General features: G+C 39.9%; 1 protein-coding gene across 3 annotated transcripts in view; it reads left to right on the top strand.

Moving 5' to 3' along the window:
* TGFBR1 (transforming growth factor beta receptor 1) overlaps positions 1-17,872 on the top strand; it is a 52,329-nt gene extending 34,457 nt beyond the window's left edge. For 2 of the 3 annotated variants that reach the window (XM_075586149.1, XM_075586147.1), the window contains exons 5-9: positions 602-769; positions 3,110-3,266; positions 5,907-6,052; positions 11,284-11,414; positions 13,261-17,872. In XM_075586149.1, coding sequence (XP_075442264.1) covers positions 602-769; positions 3,110-3,266; positions 5,907-6,052; positions 11,284-11,414; positions 13,261-13,386 — 728 coding nt within the window. In that variant the 3' untranslated portion in view covers positions 13,387-17,872. The remainder of the gene's footprint in view (positions 1-601; positions 770-3,109; positions 3,267-5,906; positions 6,053-11,283; positions 11,415-13,260) is intronic. The other variant, XM_075586148.1, reaches the window with a different exon arrangement.
* The last annotated feature ends 8,721 nt before the right edge of the window (positions 17,873-26,593 follow it).

Here is a 26,593-nt window from a genome sequence, read left to right as displayed (position 1 = left end):
CTGTTTCATGGGCTCTGCTGAAAAAGGAAATAATATTTTGTATTCAGATTTATCTTGTTAACTCGTTGTGTCCATCTCTAAATGGAACTTCAATCAAATAAAGCATAAAGTAATCACACTTGGTCATCTGATGAAAGGAAAATGTGTTTTCAAAGTTGTATAATGTACCAACATCTATAGAATAGCCTGCATTGTGAGCAAATTATTTATCAAAACTTCAGAACCAAAACTGTTATGTAAATTGCACTATGCCACATATTGTGTTTTTATGAACATAGATTAAATTGATTTTGAGATTTTTTATTTATTAGTAAAAAAAAATGGGAAAGTGGGGGGCTGACGATCTAATCTAGAATAAAATTGGTGTCTTGCTGTTGGTGCATACAGACTTGATGAGAGTCCTTGATCATCCTAATTCATGAAAAATTACTAGTCTAGTGGACATTCTCTGAAATGCTATGGTTTCTTTTCTCTGTAAAATAAAAGAACTAGTGAGAATGTCCATGCGACTCTAGTAATTAAATTTTTTTTTTTTAATGAATGCAGCAGAATGCCGTTTTTACGTGTGTCTATATTTTATGCTTGTGGATTTGTCTTACAGATAACGGAACCTGGACTCAGCTGTGGTTAGTTTCTGATTACCACGAGCATGGCTCACTCTTTGATTACCTGAACAGGTATACGGTGACCGTGGAAGGAATGCTGAAGCTTTCTTTATCCACGGCTAGTGGCCTTGCTCATCTTCATATGGAGATTGTTGGGACACAAGGTATGTTCTTGCAAAGTAAAAGATACTTTATCAATCTCTTCTAGATTTGTGCTAGAAGGAACTTGTAGCACAATGGTGGTGATCCTAGAAGTTAGGTGAGCAGAGATGATCACATTTAGGAACTGATAATTTGTATATGTCTAACTCCTTGAAAAAAATTAGTCGTACCAATCTGCAAAGTTAGCACATTAATTGTTGACACTTTTTTGCTCTTTTACACATGATTAAGATTAATCTTCTTCATAGCCTTTACTATAGAACATATATATTCTTATTTTTTTATGACCACAGAATGCAAATTTGTCCACAGATTTAATAAATGTTGGACAGTTTCTGATTCCATTTCACTGGTTCTGTTTTGTGCGCACATTCCTTATTATTCATTACAGATGAATGATGTCATGTTGTACATAGTAAGCGAAGAATCATGTGTGCACCAACCTTTAACAGCATGATTTTGCATTAAACATAAATTTTGTAATGAACATATTTATATTTTCAATAAGTATATGGGTAGAAATAAGCGCGAGGAAAGAAATGACCATTAGAGAAGGTATTTTGCATTTTTCTGATACTCTGCTACCACGCCTGAGTTGTACAGTATATTAGATATTGGCGTTGTAAGCGGATCGCGATATAACAGGGTTGTGCTGTATAGTACATATTGGAACTAGAGGTAGCACACAGGAGACTTTAAATGGTGTTCAAAAACTTAGTACATCAGAGCAAATACAAAGTAATGACGTTTCAGGACAATCCTGTCCCTTCCTCAGACCATACACCCGAGTATTGAATGTGTATAGTCTGAGGAAGGGACAGGATTGTCCTGAAACTTCACTACTTTGTATTTGCTCTGATGTACTAAATACAGCAGACGTTTTTGAACTCCATTTTTTAAGTCTCCTGTGTGCTACCTCTAGTTCCAATATGTACTATACAGCACAACCCTGTTATATCGCGATCCGCTTACAACGCGGTGTGAGCATGGCTCCCGTTTAAAAAAAATAATAATAAATTTTGCAAACTTACACACACACACACACACACACACACACACACACACACACACACACACACACACACACACACACACACACACACACACACACACACACACACACACACACACACACACACACACACACACACACACTTTCCCTACCTGTTAATTGTGTGCTCTCAGTTCTGTGGGGCTGCTTTGTGCAGGTCATGGCCATGCCCCCCCTTACCTGTTTTGGCCATGCCTCCGAGCCGAAATGGAACCTACAGATCGCGGTGAAGCATCGTGCACGCGCCGCCAGGACACAAGGCAGGCGTGCAGCGGGGGCCCAGGATCGCGGCAGCCATTTAAAAAAAAAATTGAACTATTTTTTCCCCCCGCGATCCCTGTTATAACGCGGTCTCATTCTGTAGCCCCTGAGCACCGCGTTATAACAGGGTTCAGCTGTACTTGCTGATCCAGCTTTTAGACGCCGGGGTCAACAGAGGGTGAGCACCAAGGAGGAAAGACATTTATAATATTTATACTTGCAAGCATTGGTGTGCCACTTATATACCTTCTTTATTTTGAGTTGTACAGTATGTCTATTGACTGGCTCAAGAGGTACCAGGTGCCACCTTAATAAAGGAAGTTTCAGATTTTCTACATGTCTAAATGCAAGTTTTCACGATCTATTGCCTGATGTCCATAACCCTTAACATTTTTTTGAACTATCATGGATAATAGTTTTCCCCTAGAATATCCCATATTCTGGCTATCCACACTGCCATTTGGGGTGTGACATTCTGTTTCCAGTCTATCTGGCTGTGTTTAAGTGCATAACCAGATATTTCCTCCTCCTTTTTATTTTGTCTATTCAATAATGCTATCCCCTGGTTCTCAGGCACGTGGATACCTGTGATTAATTTGATTCTCAATACAACTTCTTTCCGGAACCTTTCTCCACCGCCTCGCCAACACAACATATATTGGGAAACAAATACTTTAGTCTCTCTTGGGTATAGTATGTTTGGGTCAGTTGTAAAAGAACTACATTTCTTTTGGTCTTATTTACACATTCTATCCTAATTTATTCAGTTCACAATTTATAACTTGGGAGCCTTTTTTTAGTATTACCCTTCAGATGTTTGTAGATTATAACACACCCTATTTTGTGAATTAAAACCTCTTTGCTTAATTTAAGATGGTTATTGGTCATGGTGGGTTGCACTAAAGAAGTTACCCATTGTTAGCACTACATTAGACCTTCCTCACAATACAGTCCAAGAATTGCAATGCTTGTGCTGCATCATTGATTTAATGACTTGCCTATAACCCGTTTTTGTTTTTCTTCTCAATAGGAAAACCAGCAATTGCCCATAGAGATCTGAAATCCAAAAATATTTTGGTTAAAAAAAATGGAACTTGCTGTATCGCAGACTTGGGACTAGCGGTCAGACATGATTCGGCTACAGATACAATTGATATTGCACCAAATCACAGAGTGGGAACAAAAAGGTAACTCTTAATATTCTTTAGGTCTTAGAAACTTTGTGATCCTTTTTTTGTTAAGTACAGCTAAACCCCGTTATAACGCGCCTCGCTATACCGCGATTCGGTTATAACGCGGTTTTCCCATGGCTCCCGTTTAAAAAAAAAAAAAAAAAAAAAAATTTTTACATTTAAAAAATTTTTTTTTTTTTTTTTGCACACTGCACACACTGCACACACTGCACACACTGCACACACACTGCTCATTGCTCACACTGCACACACACTGCACACACTGACACACTGCACACACTGACACACTGCACACACTGACACACTACACACACACTGCACACACACTGCACACTGCACACACACTGCTCACTGCACACACTGACACACTGCACACACACTGCACACTACACACACACTGCTCATTGCTCACACTGCACACACACTGCTCACACTGACACACACTGCACACTACACACACACTGCTCATTGCTCACACTGCACACACCTCACACTGCACACACACTGCTCACACTGCACACACACTGACACACTGCTCATTGCTCACACTGCACACACACTGCTCACACTGACACACACTGCTCATTGCTCACACTGCACACACTGACACACTGCTCACACACTGACACACTGACACACACTGCACACTGCACACACACTGCTCATTGCTCACACTGCACACACTGACACACTGCACACACACTGCTCACACTGACACACACACACACACACACACACACACACACACACACACACACACACACACACACTACACTTATACATAAATCAGCCTTACCTTACCTTGGGGATGATTTTTGAGGCATGTGGCTGCAGGGTGGGGGTGGTGCTGCGGTGGAGGGGGATGATGGCTGCTGCGGGGGCCCCCGATGCTGCGGGGGCCCCCGATGCTGCGGGGGCTGGTGGGATGGCCCGGTGCTGCGCGGGGGGGCATGGGGGGGGGAGGGCAGGACGACCCTGCGCTACGGCAGGGCCAGGGGGCCCTGTATTGCGGCGCGAGGGCCCTGTGCTGCGGCGGGGGGGGGGCCGGACCGGAGGGGAATCCCCCCTCCCATCTCCTGTCACGCGGTGGCAGGGGGAGCCGGACCGGAGGGGAATCCCCCCTCCCATCTCCTGTCACGCGGTGGCAGGGGGAGCCGGACCGGAGGGGAATCCCCCCTCCCATCTCCTGTCACGCGGTGGCAGGGGGAGCCGGACCGGAGGGGAATCCCCCCTCCCATCTCCTGTCACGCGGTGGCAGGGGGAAGCCGGGACCGCGGGTAAAAACACTGATGCGGCGGCCATTTTTTTTTTTTTTTTTAAATTAGCGCGACCCCGTTAGTAACGCGGTGGTCTGGGGGGGACCCCGAGGACCGCGTTATAACGGGGTTTAGCTGTATATATAAGCTAAAAATGAGATTTTTATAATAAGCTACCCACTAGACACCTCTGAGTAACAGCTTCTCGTGACTTTTTGCAGGTCTTCAAGTGACTTTAACTTGTTTATTAATGACCTTGAGGTTGGCATTGAGAGCAAAGTCTTTGCTGATGACAGTAAATTGTGTAAGGTAGTTGAATCAGAGCAGGATGTAATTTCCTTCCAGAAGGACTTGGGCATGTAAATGGCAGATGAGATTTAATACAGATAAATGTAAGTTATGCATTTGGGATGCAAGAATAAAAAGGCGAATTACAAATTAAATGGGGATAAATTTGGGGAATCCTTGATGGAGAAGGATTTAGGAGTGCTTGTAGACAGGCTTCGCAATAGTGCCCAAAGCCATGCAGTAGCTGCAAAGGCAAACAAGATCTTATCTTGCATTAAACGGCAATGGATGGAAGGGAAGTAAACATAATTATGCCCCTTTACAAAGCAGTAGTAAGACCACACCTTGAATATGGAGTACAGTTTTGGGCACCACTCTTAGAAAATACATTATGGAACTAGAGAGTGCAGTGACGAGACACCAAATGAATAAAGGGGGTGGACCATCTGATTTGCTAAATAAGATTTATTTACATTAGAAAAGAGGCGTCCAAGAGGGGATTTGAGAACTACTTTGTATATACACAAATCTATTCGGAAATTGTACAAGGAGCTTTCAAAAGAACTATTTATTCCAAGGACAATACGAAGGACAATATTGTAAGGATTAGCATATACATATGAACCCCAAACACTCACCTCTGAAGAGACGCGTGTGATCTTGAGAGACCATGTACAAAATCTTTTTGACTTCATGTTGGTCCAAATTAATGGGTAACTTACACACTAAATATAACTCCTTTTTTTTTTCCTTAGGAAAAATTAAACTCTAACAATACATCTAAATATTTTGAGTAGTACAAAGCATAGTTGCCATCTTTGTGTTTTGTCCCGTTCTCTCAGGAGACGAATACAAACTGGATGTATAGTTTAAAGTCTTAAATTGTGACCGTTTAGAAGCAACAAGATATGGTGAGATCCTAGTTGAGGACCAAGGTCTTGTGATTGCCTGTTGCTTTTGATTTATTAAACAAATCACTTCTACAGTATAACTACAGGTTCTGGTTATTAGGCTACATAGGTTATATTTGTGTTGTGCATCGTCTGCAATTGCGGAATTCGCAACTTAAGATCATGCTGTACATTAACAGAACAAAATTGTCTTACACAAGGTACATGGCCCCTGAGGTTCTGGACGATTCCATAAATATGAAACATTTTGAGTCGTTTAAGCGAGCGGACATCTACGCAATGGGGTTAGTCTTCTGGGAAATAGCCCGTCGATGTTCCATTGGTGGTAAGTGGACTGTTTGCAATTGCATGTATATTCGTTTAAATCATACTTTAATGTTACAATGTGAACGCATTTCCTAATCTGTCAGTTGAAGGGAACGATGGCTTTTTTACGCCCCTTCAGTCATTGATACCACTATTTTAAGATTGTTCTTTTTTTTTTTTTTTTTTTATCAGCAAGTTAATGCAAGTGTAAGTGGGTATCAAATTTTCTTTTACATGTGTACACTGAAGGGGTTAATATGGCGTGTGCGTGTGATAAAGCAGCAGTCCGTGCTGATTGTGGGTTTTTTATTTGTTTTCTTTTTTGTTTAAGAGATCCTTTTTGCCCTTTCTACAGCTGTTTTATTTTTTAATCTGATGAGATATATAGCGTTTTAAATGTTAATTGTCCGTGAGATTAAAATTAAGCTTTCCCAAGGGACTAGTGCAGTGCAAACGTTACCATGGTAACCTCAATCTAGCGATTGGGAAAATAGTTTTTTTAATACTAGAAAAATCATTATTTAAAAAAAAAAAGACAGGACATGAGTTAATATCATCATGTAGGCTTCTGGGAGACGGGTGTGCGGTGGAGGTTGTATAACTGGTATCGGCTAAGTCAAGCAGAAAGCCCAAGTGTTCTTTTTTTAATAAAGCTGCTTTGCAAGTTGAGCTGAGGACTGCTGTTGCAATTTTGCTTTACCTTAAAAATGACTAAACATCATACAGGTTAAGGTTTTTCAATCCGTTGTGAATAGGAGTTAAGAGATTATACGTCGCTGTCTTTTTGAACTAATGAATATTCCTGCAAACTCCATATCCATTTATGCATGGATCCTCGGGTTGAGCAGTGCCTGTTTAGATATATTTTTTGTGTTTGTTTTCTGATTGAAGGCCTGAGGGGCCTCAAGCAGATTGAATGCAAGTTATCTGATGCATCCAAGTAACATTTTCTTGAGCGGAGGCCATTGCACACTATCCCTCTAAGATGATCCATTTATGGCTACAGAGTATTTTTGTTTTGTTTTTAAATCATGAGTGAATATTCACTGGTTGTATATTTCAAGTGTTCTGCGCTATTAAACTGGCCCCATTAGTCAAGCATGGGAAACCACCAATTTTAGGATATTGTTCAGATGAAATTTAAAATGTTGCTCTCTGGTATTGTAAAGACAAAAAACAGCGCAAAACCGCAATGGTGAAGTATATCAAAATAGGTTTAGTATATAAAAGGTGAGTATTCTGCGTACATTTGATAGATCGTAGGCATATAGTGTATAGTTGCACAACAGGTTACCACACAATCGAACTGCGGCAGATGGGATAGGCCCTCTGGTGATTTGGTTAGAAAAAATGTGCAAATAGCACACAGCAGCGCACTGCCAATGATGAGGAATACAGGTGGATAAAAATAGAGGATTTAATGCCCAATCACAATGGACTGGAATCGTGACGTCAGCTCCGCGACCCGTGCAGGGGGCGCGCTGTGAACTCTGTCTTCCTCTTGGGCCGGATTTTCTTGGAGGAAACTCCCTCTCGGCCGGAATGTATATTCCCTGATGAAGTAGCGTTTATAGCTACGAAATGCGTAGGACTATTGTTTTTAAGTGTATTCGTGCCTATCCCGCCTTTTATGATAATTGTGCTCCTTTTCTGCTTATTGAATCATCTCTTTGCATTTTGTTACCTATACCGGGACATTGCCGTAAGCCTAAGTGCCATTGAAAGGCTTTATTCGAGCCCTGTATTATTGGGACTATTACGCTTCACGCATGCGCAAGTGATTTTCCATCACGTGACCTCTAACCATCGAGTGGCGACACTGCGTTGTACCCTGGGACCGCGATACTTCCGTCCCTGAGAGGGAGTTTCCTCCAATGAGATCCGGCCCAAGAGGAAGACTGAGTTCACAGCGCGCCCTCTGCACGGGTCGCAGAGCTGACGTCACGATTCCAGTCCAAATCACCAGGGGGCCTATTCCATCTGCCGCAGTTCGATCATGTGGTAACCTGTTGTGTAACCATGCACTATATGCCTATGATCTATCTATCAAATGTACGTAGAATACTCACCTTTTATATACTAAACCTATTTTGATATACTTCACCATTGCGGTTTTGCGCTGTTGTTTTTTGTCTTTATTGTCTAGTGCTGTCGGAGTGCTGTGCCCCCTCGTTTGATACAGCTGCAACCGCCTAATGACACGTATTTTTTATTATTTAACACAGTATCTGCTCTATAAGGGTTTATACAAGGGTGCTTTTTATATTTACACTAGTAATTTATAGTATTAGAGGTTTATTTAGCTGCGCACTGTATTTTTTCACTTGTTCATCTCTGGTAGTGTAACTAAATGAAATCCGTTTCTAATTCCTCAAATGGACAGGTCCACTAAGCTCACAAAACACGTTTTGAAAACAGCATAACCATGTAATTGGCATTTTACCAGAAATAAGAATGCGTCTGTCATGTATTTCCTCCGCCTCGTGTCATTGGAGAATGGAGAGGAACGTCAAGTCCTTGTCAACACCGTGACATCACGCAAAATGTTACTTCTGTGTATTGACCTAATCTAATTTTTTTTTTTTTTAAATAAGTCTTTATACTTTTTTCGTTCTGTTTCAGTTGACGAATGGCCTATGTTTATTAGAATGGCAGACTGATTTCTTCTAAATCATGTACAATATCTCCTTAAAAAGGAGTTCAATGATTTTAATGAAACTGAACATTCATTGCATGTTTGGTGCTAATTTACCCATTTTAGTCATTTACCAGTGATCCAAGTTTGGTTTCATTCCATACAGCTGGGGTATAGACTTACAAATAAATAGTTTACAAATACCACCTTAAAGTATAGTATCAGTCATGGTTCAACTTGTTTATTTATTTATTTTTCCCCATGTGAAACAGAAGTCTTGGTATCCACACACATTAGTCACTACAGTACTTGATATTTAATAAGATATCGATACATGGAGCTGAGATGGCCAGTGCAGGTATCCTCAATGCTGCCATATGTAGTAGAATACTTCAAAGCAAAATGCATGTATTGCACATATATTGGCGGTCATGGAGTTCTGAATAAATTGTCTAAATGTCCCAAGGGATTCCATGGCTGCCCAAGTGCGGGGTAGCTGCATTTGACTTTTGAAGAAACTGTTGTGCATTATCTAAAATCAATGTTTTAAAAAAAAAAAATTATTCCCACAAGTGGAAGATCGTTTTTATAGAAGCTATTTTTGCACTAATTAGTGTTTTAGCACATTAAATGCCAGACACTCTAAATACCTGTCTGACATTTCCTGTCTAATCGGCTCAGGGAAAACTCCCAGGGGGGCTAAAAACGGTCCTAAGAAATAATGATGGTGTTTAATAGTGTTCAGGAGAAAGCTCTGAGCAAGAGAATATTAAATCCAGCGTTTATCCTAACAATCTCTTGCGCCTACAATTTTAGAAAAAGTCCCGTGCTGTAAAGTGAAACTGCCCAAAACAGGCCAGTGCCTATTAAATGGGCACCACCACATACAGGCAACAACACTTTTGAAGTGAAACTATGCAACAGAAGTGACGTCTTCCTGCCCGCACATGCGCAGCCGGTAGCATCTTCCTCTCCCCGCAGGCACAGAAGCCACTAACCACTTTCTTCTCAGCGTATGCGGAGAGGTGGCCTCGACTCCGCCGGCGCACGCGCAGGGGCGGCTACATCCCCCTCCCCCAAGAAAATGCCGTTTTTATGGTAGAAAAGATTGGCCAAGTGGTAACATCAGTCAGAATCCTTCTGTAATAATACTCACCCCTTTGGATATCAGACAGAGCATAGTTGGAAAGAATGCTCTTTGGGGCATAAGATTAAAACTGGCATAAAATGCTATGTACAGCACAGTGTGGCTGCAATATCAGACCGTCAGAGGATGAAGTCAACTCCTGTTCGGAGCAGATCAATATCACACTGCATCTACAGTACATGCCATATCCTGGCGATAGAGTTAAGTTTTTGTGTGTGATTTCTAAAGGGATCCCAGTTTCCCAGACATCTTAATTTTTCTTTGTCAATGAAAACTTTTACGTTTTTAGAAGCATTGTTTCAGTAAAGCTTCCAGCTGCAACACACCGAAGGAAAGTTTTATACACACCTTACTAATGGGAAACTCGAATGAATCTGAATAGGTTTTCCACTGTGCTTCCATTTAGAAGATATGGCTGTTCTTTAACTGAAACAATGGCTCTCCACATGAATAAAGCCATTAAATCTTGGTCTGGACTTTGCTTTAACTTGTAAATAAACCCATCAACTTTGCTCCAAAACAGGAGATTGCAGTAATCCCAAAGAATTGATTAAAAATAGAGCAAATCTGCACAGAAAAACATGACATTTATGAAGATGGACAAAAAAAAACAGGGTGTGCCCCGATCACGCACGGTCCAAGTGTCTGATCACTGAAATTGTATTTTACTTTTGGTGTTTTTGATTGACTGAAAAACGTTTGAGCATATAATTACAATTTCAGTGACAAAACAAGTTTTTTACGTTTCACTTAAAATATGCGTGCTCGCCACACACCCCTTCCTCCCAACCCCCCTCCCCCACAACATCTCCATGTAATTGACTTGCTGGAAAGGTACATTTATTCTTTAAGTTCAATTTTTGCTTTCTGTGCAAAAGTGAATGTTTCTATTTTCTTGTGGACCTAGCCATTCAAACTTACCTGGTAATTGTTTTTCCACTTTCGGTATGGCAATGACGACAACATAATTAGATTGGCATATAATGTATATAAAACAGGATTTATCTTGATGGGTGAAGATTGTGAAAAACTATCCAAGCGTTTGGTTGCTATATAAACAAATGTTTTGACGTGTATTTTTATGATTGTATTTATTTACAGTTTGGTTCAAACATTGATGGAAGGACCATATTGGTTCCAGTATACTGTATATCTGTTTCTTTTGCAATAGAGAAATGCAGTTCAATTTTGTAATGGACAGGATTGGGATGGTAGTCAAAAATGTAAAGAGTTTAAATAATTGTCTATCAAGTGACATTCTTTCTGCATAAATGTTATTCAAGCATCTGTACAATATTACAGAAAAAATTTGTGCAAAGTGGGGTAGGTGTAATGGACACCAAGGTGAAAGTGCTGTGACCGTGGTAATCTTATTTTGTTCTTGCATTCTTTCATCATTTATAGATGTATCACTTTTCCCCCTCTAAAAACTGTTAAAAACAATCCATATGTTAATGTCTTTGCCTAGGAATCCATGAAGATTACCAGCTACCTTATTATGACCTTGTACCATCAGACCCATCTGTGGAAGAAATGAGAAAGGTGGTTTGCGAGCAGAAACTAAGACCAAACATTCCAAACCGGTGGCAGAGCTGTGAAGTAAGTGCTTGCTCCGCTGCTGCTTGGTCACTGTAAATGTGCTGCCGTACTTGTCCACACGCCATCTCGGAGTATGCACATCAAGGTGGGGCATAATGTTTCATGTGTCAAATTTGTTCCTGCTCCAGGTGTCTGAAGCGTGTTATTTGAGCTTCTTGCATCTGGCATGGAGCAGAAGAGGTTAACACCCCCTCAGACCAGTCGGATTCAATTGGTGCAACTCTGCTCCCATTATATAAACGCATACTATTGTGTCAAACTCCTGCCCTAACTGCTCCAAAGCCACTTTCCAAATCGCAAACTGATGCAGGTGGAGCACAACTGACACTTGGCTCTTTGTACCATTTTGACTCGCTCTTGCCTCAATTTATCAATTTGTGCTTTGTTTGCTTTTAATATAGTCCCATTGCGATGCTTGATACACATCACCCTTGATATCTGCAGTTATGTGCTGTATGGCTTATGGTTGAAAAACTAGTACAGACTTCTGTAATATTCGGATAGACTCCTGAGGTGGTGTCTTTTTTTTTTTTTTTGGTCTTCATTATACTTCTGTGACATTTTCTTATCCAACAAAACCTAAATAATATTGAAAAACACTAGGATATATGGTGGTGCCAATAGCACTTTTATTCATAGAGGGTAGTAAGCAACTGACCCATTCGATAGTTAGGAAAATTAGTCTTTCTACATAAACCACTTTCCATTGATTTTATACATGGGTATTCCTATATGTAGCATTATTTTCTAACTCTGTAGTTACACGGCTGGTATTAAGTTTCTGCACACAAGCTGTCTGGTCATCAAAACATTCAATCCACACTCTGCTTTTTATGATTGCAAAACAATTTATACACGTAAAACCATATACTTCAGTATACTATAACATCACCATTTACAATCCTGTTCTCCAGAAGTGAGATTTGTCAACCATTTACTACTTAAATGTATTAAACTTAACATGGTCTCACTTGGCAACAGAAGTAGAAATTGTAATAATACCAAAGCATTCAGCTGTGCAATACTTTATTTTGTGTGCGTTTCACAATTTGTGTTATGCCTCAGACTAAAAATGATCGCAATAGGCAATGTATTCAAATCCAATACACACTGCTTTCCTTGGAGCTAGTTGGTGGTTCATGCTAAGCCGAAAGGTATGCGGCTGTGTGGCTCAAAAATAGCAGTGAATCTTGGGTTATTTATAAAGCACATATTAAAAATTTAATTTCAATGGCAAAGTTTGAGGTATAAACTGAAGGAAACAGGAGTACTTGCAATTACAACATGTTGGATACATGGAGATAATTTAGATCTAGTCGGCACTCAAACTGACAGTGGAAAAATGTTTTGTTCTACATTGTAAACCCAAATGTTTTTGAGACTCTCAATAATGCATTGTAGCCTAACCAGCGGTGCGCAAACTGGTCGGCGCGGACTGCCGACGGGGGGGCGCGGAATTTACAGAGGCCCCGCGCGCCTCCCGAAGGCACTTAAATTAAGTGCCGGGGGAGCTGCAGGGTCTCTGTAAACCTAACTTACCGTGGCTCCGGCGGCTTCCTCCCTGCGTAGCCATGGCAACTCGGCATCAAAATGGCGCTGCGAGGTCATGTGACGTCACGTTGCTATGGCAACGTTTACCCTGGTGCGCGGGTAAGTTGGGGTTGGGGGGGGAGCGCGGGAGTGAGGGGACAGCCGGCAGGGGGGCGCAGGGAAAAAAGTTTGCGCCCCCCTGGCCTAAACTATAATCGGTACCCTGGTTTAATTTTTATTTATGTGTTTACTTTCTGCTACTTTGTCACATTCAAAGATGGAATGTAGTAATGAAATGCACCTTATTCTATGACAGGTGTTACGCGTGATGGCCAAAATAATGCGGGAATGTTGGTACGCCAACGGAGCAGCCCGCCTAACAGCTTTACGTATCAAGAAAACGCTGTCGCAGCTGAGTCAGCAAGAAGGCATAAAAATGTAAGGAAGTCTCTCGAACTGAAATAAACCCTTGATTTCTTTTTATCCGGTTTGCCTGACTCGAAGATATATTCTACCTCGATGAAGGAACTGATTAACAATGCTGCCTTTCCGACAAGTCATAGGAACGCCAGTGCTGATCCAGGTCATTGCGTGCATACAGTGAAGGGACACTTTTTGGATTCTTGCTGTGCACTTGGATCTCCACCTTCCCAGGACATTTTGTAAATGTGTAGTTAGACATGTATCTATTAACAAACTGGTACAAAACGGTCTTAACCCTTTTTTTTTTTTTTAATCTTTCCTGTTTTAACTGCTGGAAATTTGGAAAATACTTTTCAGATGTGTTAATCTGATGCAATTTTTGAAGTGTATATCATTTTCTTCGTGGTCAGTACATTTTAAATATGCAAATCCTTTGCAAATCATTTTTGTAATGGTTGGAGATGCGTATTAATATATGTACATTGCTTACAAAAAAAAGAATACCTCGTGGGAATATGATTTATGCAACACTACATGCTTTCAGCATTCAATTGTAATACCGGTAAGTGCCACTTAACCGTACAAGGATTTTTAAAAAATATTTGAACGCCAGTACTTTAAGATGTTATGCACCAATTCTCATTGTACAAGAACAATCCGATATTAACATTGAAAATAAAAAAAAAGGAACTTTTAGGACAATAAGCTAATAATTTGGTAATTGAAAATCTTTCAGTTAGAAAATATTACTTTTCACTACAATCTTGAACAGAATAGATTTATCGGCAGTCCAGCCTCCACATTTAACAAAGCGATTTTGTTCTTAACCAATTCAGGACTAAGGTGCGTTACAGGCCCCTCTGGCATTGAAAGGGTTAACGTATGGTTGACCCATTCACAAAGAACAGACTGTATTGAGACACTGTGGAAAGGCTTTTTGACTGATCAAAAATTCAGGAACTGAAAACCCCACCCATTTCAGATGGGGTTTATAAAGAATAGGAGGGTTAAAGGCAGAGCTGTTCATTTGTGAAATCTGCTTTTCCTACAGATTGCATACAATGAAAGCAGTTGTAGGAAGGGAGTGATCTGGATATATAGGAAGTGCGACGTGCATGGCTAACTGGATCCAGGCACCTAAAATTAAGCTCCTCTTTCAAACAGGCCCAGTGTTTATTACATTCCACACCCTATGCATCACGTCTTATTCACATAAAGCTTTAAAAGGTGGTCCAAATGCAGGGGATCAGCCATTATTGAAGTAATTGCCAGTCAGTGGGTAAATCATGCCAGTGTGAAATTATCTATACATATATGCAGCTATTTTCTCTGGATCAGTTTATTAATCAATGGATCACAAGAAGTAGTAGTTGGGTTTCACTTTTGTTTTTTTGTTTTTGTTTTTTTGAACTACCGTAGCTGGTCGGTGATTATGCAAACTGGTCAGCCATCTAGCATTTAAGCATATGGCAAATTCGTCTACTACAATAATACGTTTTATTTTTTTATTAAAATACTTTGGCACATTTTTACTAGTCTATGTAGATTTCTAGAAAGGTTTCCAAAATCCGAGACCAAACGACAAAATAGGAAAGATGTTAAATGGGTAATCACAAACATGGAAAACTTGAATATGATGCAAGGGGAATTAAAAACTCCATCTTCCTCAGTGTTTCATGTCATGAAATATCTGGTTAGCCAAAAATATTTTTTCTGCTCTATTTCCTTTTGTATATTTTGGACAATATATGCAACTTTCCTGTCTGCCTAATTTGGTTAACACGGTGAGCTGTGATGGTTCATATAGGTCATTATTTCAAACATTACAGCCATGTTTGTTTTTTGTACTCTGTTCTGCTTTTGCAGAAGCACCTTTACTTTATAGTACACTAAATGTAGATTGTCATGATTCAGTCACTTTGACTAGTGACTCAGAACCATAATTTGGTAAGTCATTTGTGATTTGCTTACGAAAACATATATATTTTCTAAATAGTATTTTTTTCCTGAAGTTAATGAGACCTTATTGCTTTGTAAGAGACCAGACATGAAGTGTTCAAAGTATAAATGTAACACTGTTCATTAGGAAGGTACAGTGAACTGTTTTATTCATGCATTGTGCGGTATATATGTTTATTTATAATCATGCTTTAATTTTTCATGTTTTTACGAATGTTATCTCGTATTTGTAGATAGGACCAATATCCTGGCACTCCTATAAAACTTTCATGTTCAAGTTGCCAAAACATTTCTCGGTTTCAATACCAAGTAATATTGTAATGGGGATGTGTACACAAGTGTCTGCCTCTTGCGAAAATATGTTACACTTGGTAGAGATCTATGAAGTCAACAAATTGTCTAAAAATTACCTGCATTAATTTGCCACAATGGGGTTTTTTCATTTTATATGGCATGTTCGGGTCACATCAAATTCACCTTTAACCGCTCTTATGGACAGAGCACTTGAAATGCATTGGTGTACAATCAGTTGCATGCCCATTTGGCAGAGACGTCGTTCAGTCTTCTCTTCAAAATGTTGATTAGTTTGAAGTAGCGAACACCAAGATTTTGGTAAATAAACATGCAGTTTACCCAGAAAACCATCTCAAAGTTGAACAATAAATATGAATGAGGTTTGTAGAACTCTGCAGCTCTGAAGTGCGTATGCATTAAACTACAATAGTGACAATCGAGGTACTATTGCATGGAAACATTGAATCAATAAGTATACATCCGGTAGCGCCCAGATTGGGCATTATTGCAGTTTAATCATCACCCCCCACTTATAGATACACTGCCTTATATTAACACCCATGAGCCCACCCACTAGCAATTTTGGCCACTGGGATAGAACACTTGCCCGGTTGACGCACAACAGGGATCAAGCGGACTTCAGCAGCAAATATGTTGTCGCATTACCCGCACACCGGTATCTCAGGAGCTAGTGGACCACTACCTAGCTCCGAGTGACCCCCAACCCACGTACGCTAAATAAAATCATTTTGTGGGGGAGCAGTGGGGCCTCCTACTTTGAGGGTCTGTAGACCGTCTTCTTTCTGTTAAAAAATAAATATAAAGCATAAATATAGAGCAGTTTCAGTAACATACTGTATTTTGGAGTTGCAGTCAAATTAGGTCATTGCCATTTGTCCCCCTTCTGTTTCATAATACACTGTTTAAATCTAAACAGCGTATATCACAGAAAATTCAATGTATACTGTTTTGTTAGTAGCTTGTTTATACGTAACTAATTGAGGAAAGAAGGGCCTAGCAATGTAAAATTTGTATTACCAGCATTTTTAAAGCCACTTTTAGAGTTCACAATGCTGGCTATCACTGTTAAAATATTATTTTGCATCAGTTTTTCAAAATGGAAAACTAGAAAAATTAGTATTTTTGGACTACGGAAATAATCTTTGTCCCATGTTAGGGGTCGATTCATTAATCTGTTACGGGCTATGATCCCATATAGTGTTAACACCTGTTCATGTGCGTTAACCCGTAACTGAGCTTGATGAATCTGTGGACTAGATTATTGGGAATCCATTCTCTAATCCAGAACTATAGAGCAATTTTTTTAAACCTATCTTGATGCAGATGTTGCTGGTTTTTTAATAGCTTCAACTAAAAAAATACAAAATTTTCAGGTATCAGATAATTTATTGTATGCTAACAGAGTTAAGTTTTGAGCAACTTAATTGCTCAAAAAAGAAATCTGTATTTGTAGCAACAACAAAAAAATTTTTGGTTGCATTGATGTCGCAGGACTTGGTGTCTCCATTGGATTATCTCTGGGGTGGGGTCTGCTCAGGAAGCATGTAACCCCTGCAGCGATGGCGCGGCAGCTTTTTTGCTTTTTCAGTCGTCGCTCCGGAGACAGTCCTGCTACGTCAGAGTATTGATTGTGCCATGGAATTCATTCCATTGTTGAATTTAACGCTGATTTCTTATTGTGCCATCACACAAATGTAAACTTTGAATTCTACCATGTTTTTTTTTTTTTTTTGTCATTTGCTTTAAACTAATGTAACCTCTTAACCTTCAGTTCTAGAAGAACCTGCATAAAGAATCTGAATGGTTAGAAAGCCCAAGGTATTTTTACCTCGTGTATATAGATATATACATTTTTTGATACACAACTTTTCCATAGTGGTTTTTCAATGGTACTAACAGTTATTGCATCCAAAACGGTGTATTGCTTTTCATTTCTGTTTTTATTGGAATTTGCATTTTTCGTTACATTTTGCTCTGTCAATATTGCACTGCTATTGAAAAGCGGTGCTAACTATGCCTTGTATAAGAACCATTTGCATAAGAAATTTCTAAATCTTGTATAGCCGAGTGTCGGGTTTCCATGTTTTTTTTTTTTTAACTTTTACTAAAGTGTTCTGTAATTTCTGAAATGTTGTATTACATTTGTAAATAGGAAAATAGCGATGCGGATGTTGAGTACCAACGTAGAAAATCAGAAGGAATAAAGCGATGCAATTATTTTTCACTGAAAATGAGTTATGCCTTTACTCTCTGGGTCTAAGACAGAAAATTCAATAACAAGTATGATTGAGCCGGAAAGTACACATTAAGTAAAAATGTAGTGTGTGTCAGCCACATGTGTATATGTATATAGTGCATGTGTGCGACGTGTACAAATGTATATAGTGCATGTGTGCAACGTGTACAAATGTATATAGTGCATGTGTGCAACGTGTATAAATGTGTGCATGTGTGCGACGTGTTAATTTACATAAACAAATGAGTATATCTGGACTAAGCATATAATAAATCTGACTCGCCCAACAGATGCACAACAGGATTTATGTAAAGGTGAGATACAGTAACAGAGGAAGAAAGGTGCTTTAAGTCTTGCACCGTATACAGACAACACCAGTTTCTTAGTCGCATATGAAATGACTATCAGATTACATCAAAATAGCCCATAGGCACAGTGGCACATGTAAATTACCACACGGCCAGCATAAGGATACATATAAAGATGGTCACAGGGTCATTATTATGGACCAATCCTGTGTCCAGATTTGATGGAAAAATATATAGCAGTGCCTTAAGTCTCGCATCACGAGAGTCCTGGACAGCATCACTAAAGTAATCATAGAAGAGCATATGTGTATTTGCATAATTCTATAATGGCTAACCCATAGGTACCATGCTTGTAAAGAGCATTAACTCAGAACCAGCTTAAGTCCGCAAGTCTAGTGAGTGACACCTGCACAGGGCTGGAGGCTATTGTGAGCCGTGGCGGATGCGTCACACAGCTGGTTCGCCCTCATTGACTGAACCGCTCACGTGACAGGCGTTGCGCCCAAAAAATAAAAATTGAATTGTATTTTCAAAATTCGCATGTGTTGTCGCTCTGCACGCTCGCGCACACTGTGGGTGGCCTCATTGACGAGAACACATTTGTGTTTGCGGTTCGTGATGTTGCGTGCGCTTGCACTATAATCGTGGCCTATGGGTATACATATATAGAGTATCAATGTCCAAATACATAGAGGAACCACTGATCAGTCTCAAGGTAAGGCATAAACCTCAAACACAACACAAAGCACACCACTCACTCAATGTAATAATAATTGACAGATGTATAATCTATCACAAAAGGGTGCAACCTATGTACTCAAATTGGCGGATTAACATATAAATGAAAGGCTGGCAAAAGTCAAATCAATCATTCAAAGAAAGTACATTTGTAGTGGTGCACTCCAAAAAATTATTTTTATATTTTACAGTGAATACAGTATAGTGAAAAGTGTGAATAAGTGATGAGAATAAAATTATTAAAAATAACACGTGGTGCTCTGATCTATGTTGTATGGCTGCCGTATTAAATCATTTGTCGTAAACAATCATGCCATGGAAAACACCGAAAGTAGTTCTGATAGTTACTACTCATGCAATGGGGTATGAGTGGATGCTGAGTTGCCTAAAGCAACTAATCACAATTCTGCCATCACACACTTCTTCATTACAATCAGAGGAAAGAAAAATTACATGAACCATAACCAATCCAGCTGATATCAATAACACAAAACTGCTTGCTATCCTTATATCATCGCTGTGTGTAAATGGTACCACCACCTGATGGTCAATTGTATTCACAATAACAACATAGAACTACTACATAGTGCCCAATTGCATTACTTGTAGCATGGATAGTTAACAGCTGTTATTAACACATGTCCATTAATGTGAATGCTCATTGCTCAGTGGATATACAGTTAGGTCCGGAAATAATTGGACACTGACACAATTTTCATAATTTTGGCTCTGTATGCCACCACAATGGATTTTAAATGAAACAACCGAGATGCAATAGAAGTGCAGACTTTCAGCTTTAATTCAAGGGGTTGAACAAACATATCCTATGAAACGTTTAGGAATTGCAACCATTTTCATACACAGTCCCCTTATTTCAGGGGCTCAAATGTAATTGGACAATTTAACACAATCATAAAATGTTCATTTTTAATACTTTGTCGAGAATCCTTTGCAGGAAATGACTGCTTGAAGTCTGGAATGCATGGACATCACCAAACGCTGGGTTTCCTCCTTTTGTGATGCTTTGCCAGGCCTTTACTACAGCTGTCTTCAGTTGTTGTTTGTTCGTGGGTCTTTCTGCCTTAAGGTTTGTCTTCAGCAAGTGAAATGCATGCTCGATCGGGTTGACCAGGGGATTGACACGGCCATTGCAGAATATTCCACTTCTTTGACTTAAAAAAAACTCCTGGGTTGCTTTCGCAGCATGCTTTGGGTCATTGTTCATCTGTAAAGTGAAGTGCGATCCAATCAACTTCGCTGAATCTGAGCAGACCATTTATCCCTATACACTTCAGAAGTCATCCGGCTGTTTCTGTCTTCTTTCACATCATCAGTAAACACTAGTGACCCTGTGCCATTGTAAGTTTTACAGATGATGTGGTATGCTTTGGATCATGAACCGTTCAAAGCCTTCTTCATACTTTTTTCTTCCCATCATTCTGGTACAGGTTGATCTTAGTTTCATCTTTCCAAAGAATACTGTTCCAGAACTGGGCTGCCTTTTTTAGATATTGTTTGGCAAAGTCTAATCTGGGCTTTCTATTCTTGAGGCTTATGAATGGTTTGCACCCTGTGGTGAACCCTCTGTATTTGCTCTCGTGAAGTCTTCTCTTTATGGTAGACTTTGGATAATGATATGCCTAACTCTAGGAGAGTGTTCTTCACTTGGCTGGATGTTGTGAAGGGGTTTTTCTTGGCCATGGAAAGGATCCTACGATCATCCACCACTGTTGTCTTCCGTGGACGACCAGGCCTTTTTGTGTTGCAGAGCTCACCAGTGCGTTTTTTTTTTTCAGAATGTACCAAACTGTTGATTTGGCCACTCCTAATGTTCCTTCTATCTCTCTGATGGATTTTCTTTTTTTTGCAGCCTCAGGATGCCCTGTTTCACTTGCATTGGGAGCTCCTTTGACTGCATGTTGTGGGTTCACAGCAACAGCTTCCAAATGTGAATGCCACACCTGGAATCAACTCCAGACCTTTTACCTGCTTAATTGATGATGAAATAACGAAGGAATAGCCCACACCTGCCCATGAAACAGCTTTTGAGTCAATTGTCCAATTACTTTTGGTCCCTTGAAAAAGAGGGGGCTACATATTAAAGAGATGTAATTCTTAAACCCTTCCTCCAATTTGGATATGAATACCCTCAAATTAAAGCTGATAGACTGCACTTTAAGCCCATATTCACTATTTAACTGTAACTTGAATTTATTTTGGTACACAGCCGAAATAACAAAACTTGTATCGGTGTCCAATTATTTCCGGACCTAACTGTATGGTGAATGTCAGAGCATAATGTTGTGCCTAAAACTGGTATAAATGCTGTTAATGTTCACAGTGCAGCTCCAACATCGCTGCATAGGTTTAAACTCCTCTAATAATGATTAGATATAGTCATTGCAGTGTAGTGTATGATTGTACTTGTGCTGCAGAGTCCCTCATCTAGCTATGCTGGCATATAAAAACTGGTTCTAAAAACAACGCAAGTCTAACATCCCTGCCAAGTTGTAAACTAAACTCACTAAATCTACTGATGGTAAGAATGTAGCAAGATGCATCAGAAGTATCAATAGCAATGTATTGTAGTATATAGTACTTAGCTATTTAGTAGCGTCCGAGATACTTCTTGCAAGAGACTCTTTGCACAACAGCGACAGCAGTCAGAGGATCGTGAGCACCACGTCACTACGCCCTACGTGTTTCGCTCCAGGCGGAGCTTTGTCAGGGGCAGGTGAATACAGGGAACCCCCCTTACTGTGTTTATATTGTATCTATTCTATTGTGAATGGTGAGCGCGTCACCAGGCTAATGAGGCATGTGACGTATGTCAGCCTATAGGATGGCCCGGGGGAGGGGGGATAAAGACGCATTGACTGTATCCATACTGATGATAATGATCAGTGATTAAACCCTTCGGTATATAGTGTCAGTCAGTCAATGTACAAAACCCTGTTTAGGCACTAACAGCTTGTAATCACTGTATGTGTGTTCGTATTTCTTACAAACTTTACTAAATTGGAAGAAAATAAATATACATAACGTTGGAAATAAAAACTGCATTATGTGAATCAATGTATCAATGGGTTTAAATTGTCCAAAACTCTATATAGATTTGTAAGTGTAATACTATTACACATCCCAGTATTGTCACAGTATACCTAATATATACTGTGAATGTAAATGTAGATGTTGATTGCAAAACTACATGTAGACTTCCGCAACAAAACCTCATCCCAGAACCCTCAATGCACAGCTTATATAATGTGGAGGGTATGAGACTAGAGTTACAGATATCGATCCTATTGATAATCAATCTCCATGAGGAGATGATGCTATATAATAGCAAATCTTCCTTATACTCTGGTGGAAATAGGACAGGAGATATTGAAGGGTATAATGCCTTTTGAGATTACCTAGAATCAAATGCTTTCAATGTAGATGTTGTAAGGCGTGCCAATACATGCAGAAACACTAAAGCATTTGACAATGCAGACAAAACAAAACAATGAGATACAACACTTCATAAATTGCAAAACTTTCAACGTTATCTATCTCATTAGTTGTACGTGTGGCCTACAGTATGTAGGCAAGACAATACGTGAACTGAGATGACGGATATTGGAACACGTCAGTCACTAACACCGGTAGCGCGCCATGTAAATATATCACATAATGGCGATGTGAAATGTCTAAGCTTTATTGGTATTGATCACTTGAAGAACAACATGAGAGGTGGAGATATTTACCAAAAGTTATTAAGACGTGAAGCAGAGTGGAAATACCGTCTTAAAACTCTGAATCCGGCAGGATTAAATGAAGGTTTCACATTTGCTCCCTTCATTTGATTCTAAGTAATCTCAAAAGGCATTATACCCTTCAATATCTCCTGTCCTATTTCCACCAGAGTATAAGGAAGATTTGCTATTATATAGCATCATCTCCTCATGGAGATTGATTATCAATAGGATCGAGATCTGTAACTCTAGTCTTATACCCTCCACATTATATAAGCTGTGCATTGAGGGTTCTGGGATGAGGTTTTGGTGCGGAAGTCTACATGTAGTTTTGCCATCAACATCTACATTTACATTCACAGTATGTATTAGGTATACTGTGACAATACTGGGATGTGTAATGGTATTACACTTACAAATCTATATAGAGTTTTGGACAATTTAAACCCATTGATACATCATGTCCGCATTGGCCCCACACTGGTGGTCAGTTTTTTTTACCAGTCAGTGTATTATACATTGATTCACATAATGCAGTTTTTATTTCCAACGTTATGTATATTTATTTTCTTCCAATTTAGTAGTTTGTAAGAAATACGAACACGCATACAGTGATTACAAGCTGTTAGTGCCTAAACAGGGTTTTGTACATTGACTGACTGACTGACTGACACTATATACCGAAGGGTGGGTGAGGGATATTCTCCCAATGATCGGGTCTCAGCTGTCCCAAGGATGTGTATATATAATTAAGTATAAGTCTTTGATCAAGGTGTATAAGAGCAGTGATAAGTGCTATGGGAGACTCAAATTGGCAATATTTGCAGTGGTATATGAGTACAGGTAACGCTGTGTGGCTGGCTCAGATCTCCATATATACCATAAAGGTCCCAAACAAGCCCCAGCAAAACCAAAATGTACATACCATATCAGTCCATGATAGTGAGATCTCCCTCTTGCAGCACAGCTCTGTCCTTGTTGAGTGGGTGCATCACGTCCAGCGTAGTAGAAGGAAGGATGGTCCCAGGGGGGGCCTTGGCGGAGCACTATCGAAGAGAAGGAGGGGGCTGCAACCAGTAGTGAATAAAAATGATTTATTTGGTGGTCAAACAGAAGTACATGGTCGTGTACTTCTGTTTGACCACCAAATAAATCATTGTTATTCACTACTGGTTGCAGCCCCCTCCTCTTCGGTAGTGCTCCGCCAAGGCCCCCCCTGGGACCATCCTTCCTATATACCGAAGGGTTTAATCACTGATCATTATCATCAGTATGGATACAGTCAATGCGTCTTTATCCCCCCCCCCGAGCCATCCTATAGGCTGACATACGTCACATGCCTCATTAGTTTGGTGACGCGCTCACCATTCACAATAGAATAGATACAATATAAACACAGTAGGGGGGTTCCCTGTATTCACCTGCCCCTGGCGAAGCTCCACCTGGAGAGAAACGCATAGGGCGTAGTGACGTGGTCACGTCACATGGTGCTCGCGATCCTCTGACTGCTGTCGCTGTTGTGCAAAGAGTCTCTTGCAAGAAGTATCTCGGACGCTACTAAATAGCTAAGTACTATATACTACAATACATTGCCATTGATACTTCTGATGCATCTTGCTACATCAGTAGATTTATTGAGTTTAGTTTACAACTTGGCAGTGATGTTAGAGCTGCGTTGTTTCTAGAAACAGCTTTTATATGCCAGCATAGCTAGATGAGGGACTCTGCAGCACAAGTACAATCATGCACTACACTGCAATGACTATATCTAATCATTATTAGAGGAGTTTAAACCTATGCAGTGATGTTGGAGCTGCGCTGTGAACATTAACAGCATTTATGTACCAGTTTTAGGCACAACATGCACTGACATATTCACCATATATCTACTGGGTAATGTGCATCCACATTAATGGACATTTAGGGTTACCATGTGTTAATAACAGATGTTAACTATCATTGCTACAAGTAATGCAATTGGACACTATGTAGTGGTTCTATGATATTATTGTGAATACAATTGACCATCAGGTGGTGATACCATTTACACACAGCGAAGATATAAGGATAGCAAGCAGTTTTGTGTTATAGATATCAGCTGTATTGGTTATGGTTCATGATACTCAGTAATTTTTCTTTCCTCTGATTGTAGTGATGAAGTGTGTGATAGCAGAATTGTGATTAGTTGCTTTAGGCAACTCAGCATCGGTATTCTGGCCTCGCCTGTTTTCTTAGAGCCAGTCTGAAGAAGTTCCTTATTCACAGTCTGAGCTTTTCTGACCTGTTTGTTAATATCGCGTCTAATATATTCTCGGGCAATAAACCTGTCAGTCATATTTTTTACTTGGTGTTGTCGCTCTATCGAGTCACTGTTCACTTTACTGCAATTGGCACGGTACGGCCCTCCTGCTGCATATTGTGGGTTTCATTGGAGGTTTTGGTGCTGTTTTCGGAAGATGATGCGCCCTGTGAGGGTATACTTGGCATGTACTGTCACTAACACTTTATCTTGATAAAAGGTTCACATGTGGATAATATCATAAATACCTTTGGAAGACCAGTGTAGTGCCTCTATTTCTATGACACCGGTGGTTCTGGCTCCAGCAGGACTTTTGTTGCTGCGCACCCGTGGCATTTTTGTAACCTAGTACTGTGAGTGCACCTTTATCTAGATCACCGCTTTTCTGGCAACTTAAAATATGAATGATTACTTAACTTTTATGTTGCTGACCCCTCAGCTAGGTCTATAGGTGTATAAGGGAGTATCGCCCATTTACCAAGCAGTGCTTTACTAGGAGAAACTTGCAGGCGCCAGAAGACACCTTGCTGCCCATTTAAATGAAAGGGCTCTAAAGTGTTTTCCAGAACCGGAAGCTTGAGTGGATTAGAACCAATTGGTTAATGTGGGCAAAAGTATCAAATGCATGTATATGCACATTCTTTTATTTTTTTTCTCACCTTCTGCAACCTTACATCTAAGAAACCAATTAAGTGCTTATATTTGTTGTATTTGCTGCTCTGATACTAAAGCCGACACAAATGTAGCAGAGCTTTATGCAGCAGATATATATTCCTTGAGGGGAACGTTCAGCCAGGAGCAGAGGGGACGGGTCATTCTGAGTATTCACAACATCCGTGTAGCTGTGCATCTGCAGCCGATCACCACATATTGGGAATGGAACTGCACACAGCTTTAACCCTATACCTCCATTAGGCTTGTTCCATTTCTCCACTTATTAATCATATACAGGCTATCAGCCAGAAGGTGTCTATACCTGGAGTCGCCAGATGTTTTTTCTTGGTAGTATTATACAAGTCTAGTTTCCACTGACTGTCAAGGCACCTGACAAAGTTGCCCAGAAAGGCTGGCTATTGTTTGTCACAGTGATCAAGCACGGTCTTCAAGTCAAATGAAAATACCGAATACCACAAACTGCAAAACACTTCCATGTAACAATGACCATCATTCCCCACAAACCGTCCTAAAGTTGAAAAAAAAAAAAAAAGCACAACTCATTCTCAAGAAGGCCGTGATGTATGAACAGTTACGTATACATCGTGGATACTGTAGAAAACCATATTTTTTTTATTTATTTTTTATCACTGCCACCTAGATGTCAAAATACATCTACAGGTGGTTGTTACCGTGGTTACCTATTTGCGTAATTTTACATTAATTTCTCTGAAACGGTTCGAGCAAATTGTCTGAAAATGTAGTACAAGTTGCAAAATAATACATGTAATTTTTTGTGTCAAGAATTTGCTCGATGAGATGTACTGTTGAGTTGTTTTTTTTTTATCACCGATTTTGGTTGAAACTTCTGGCAGGTCTAAGTTAGGATGCCCAAAAGGTACCCTCACAATTTCATCAGACTCTGGCAAGGTGTTTGGCATGAGGAGAGAGAACACAAACAAAAAAACTTGTCATAAGGG

Source organism: Ascaphus truei, chromosome 2, assembly GCF_040206685.1.
Source record: "Ascaphus truei isolate aAscTru1 chromosome 2, aAscTru1.hap1, whole genome shotgun sequence".
Taxonomy (NCBI): domain Eukaryota; kingdom Metazoa; phylum Chordata; class Amphibia; order Anura; family Ascaphidae; genus Ascaphus; species Ascaphus truei.
Note: the sequence above shows the minus strand (reverse complement) of the source record. Positions and strands in the feature narration are given on the sequence as shown.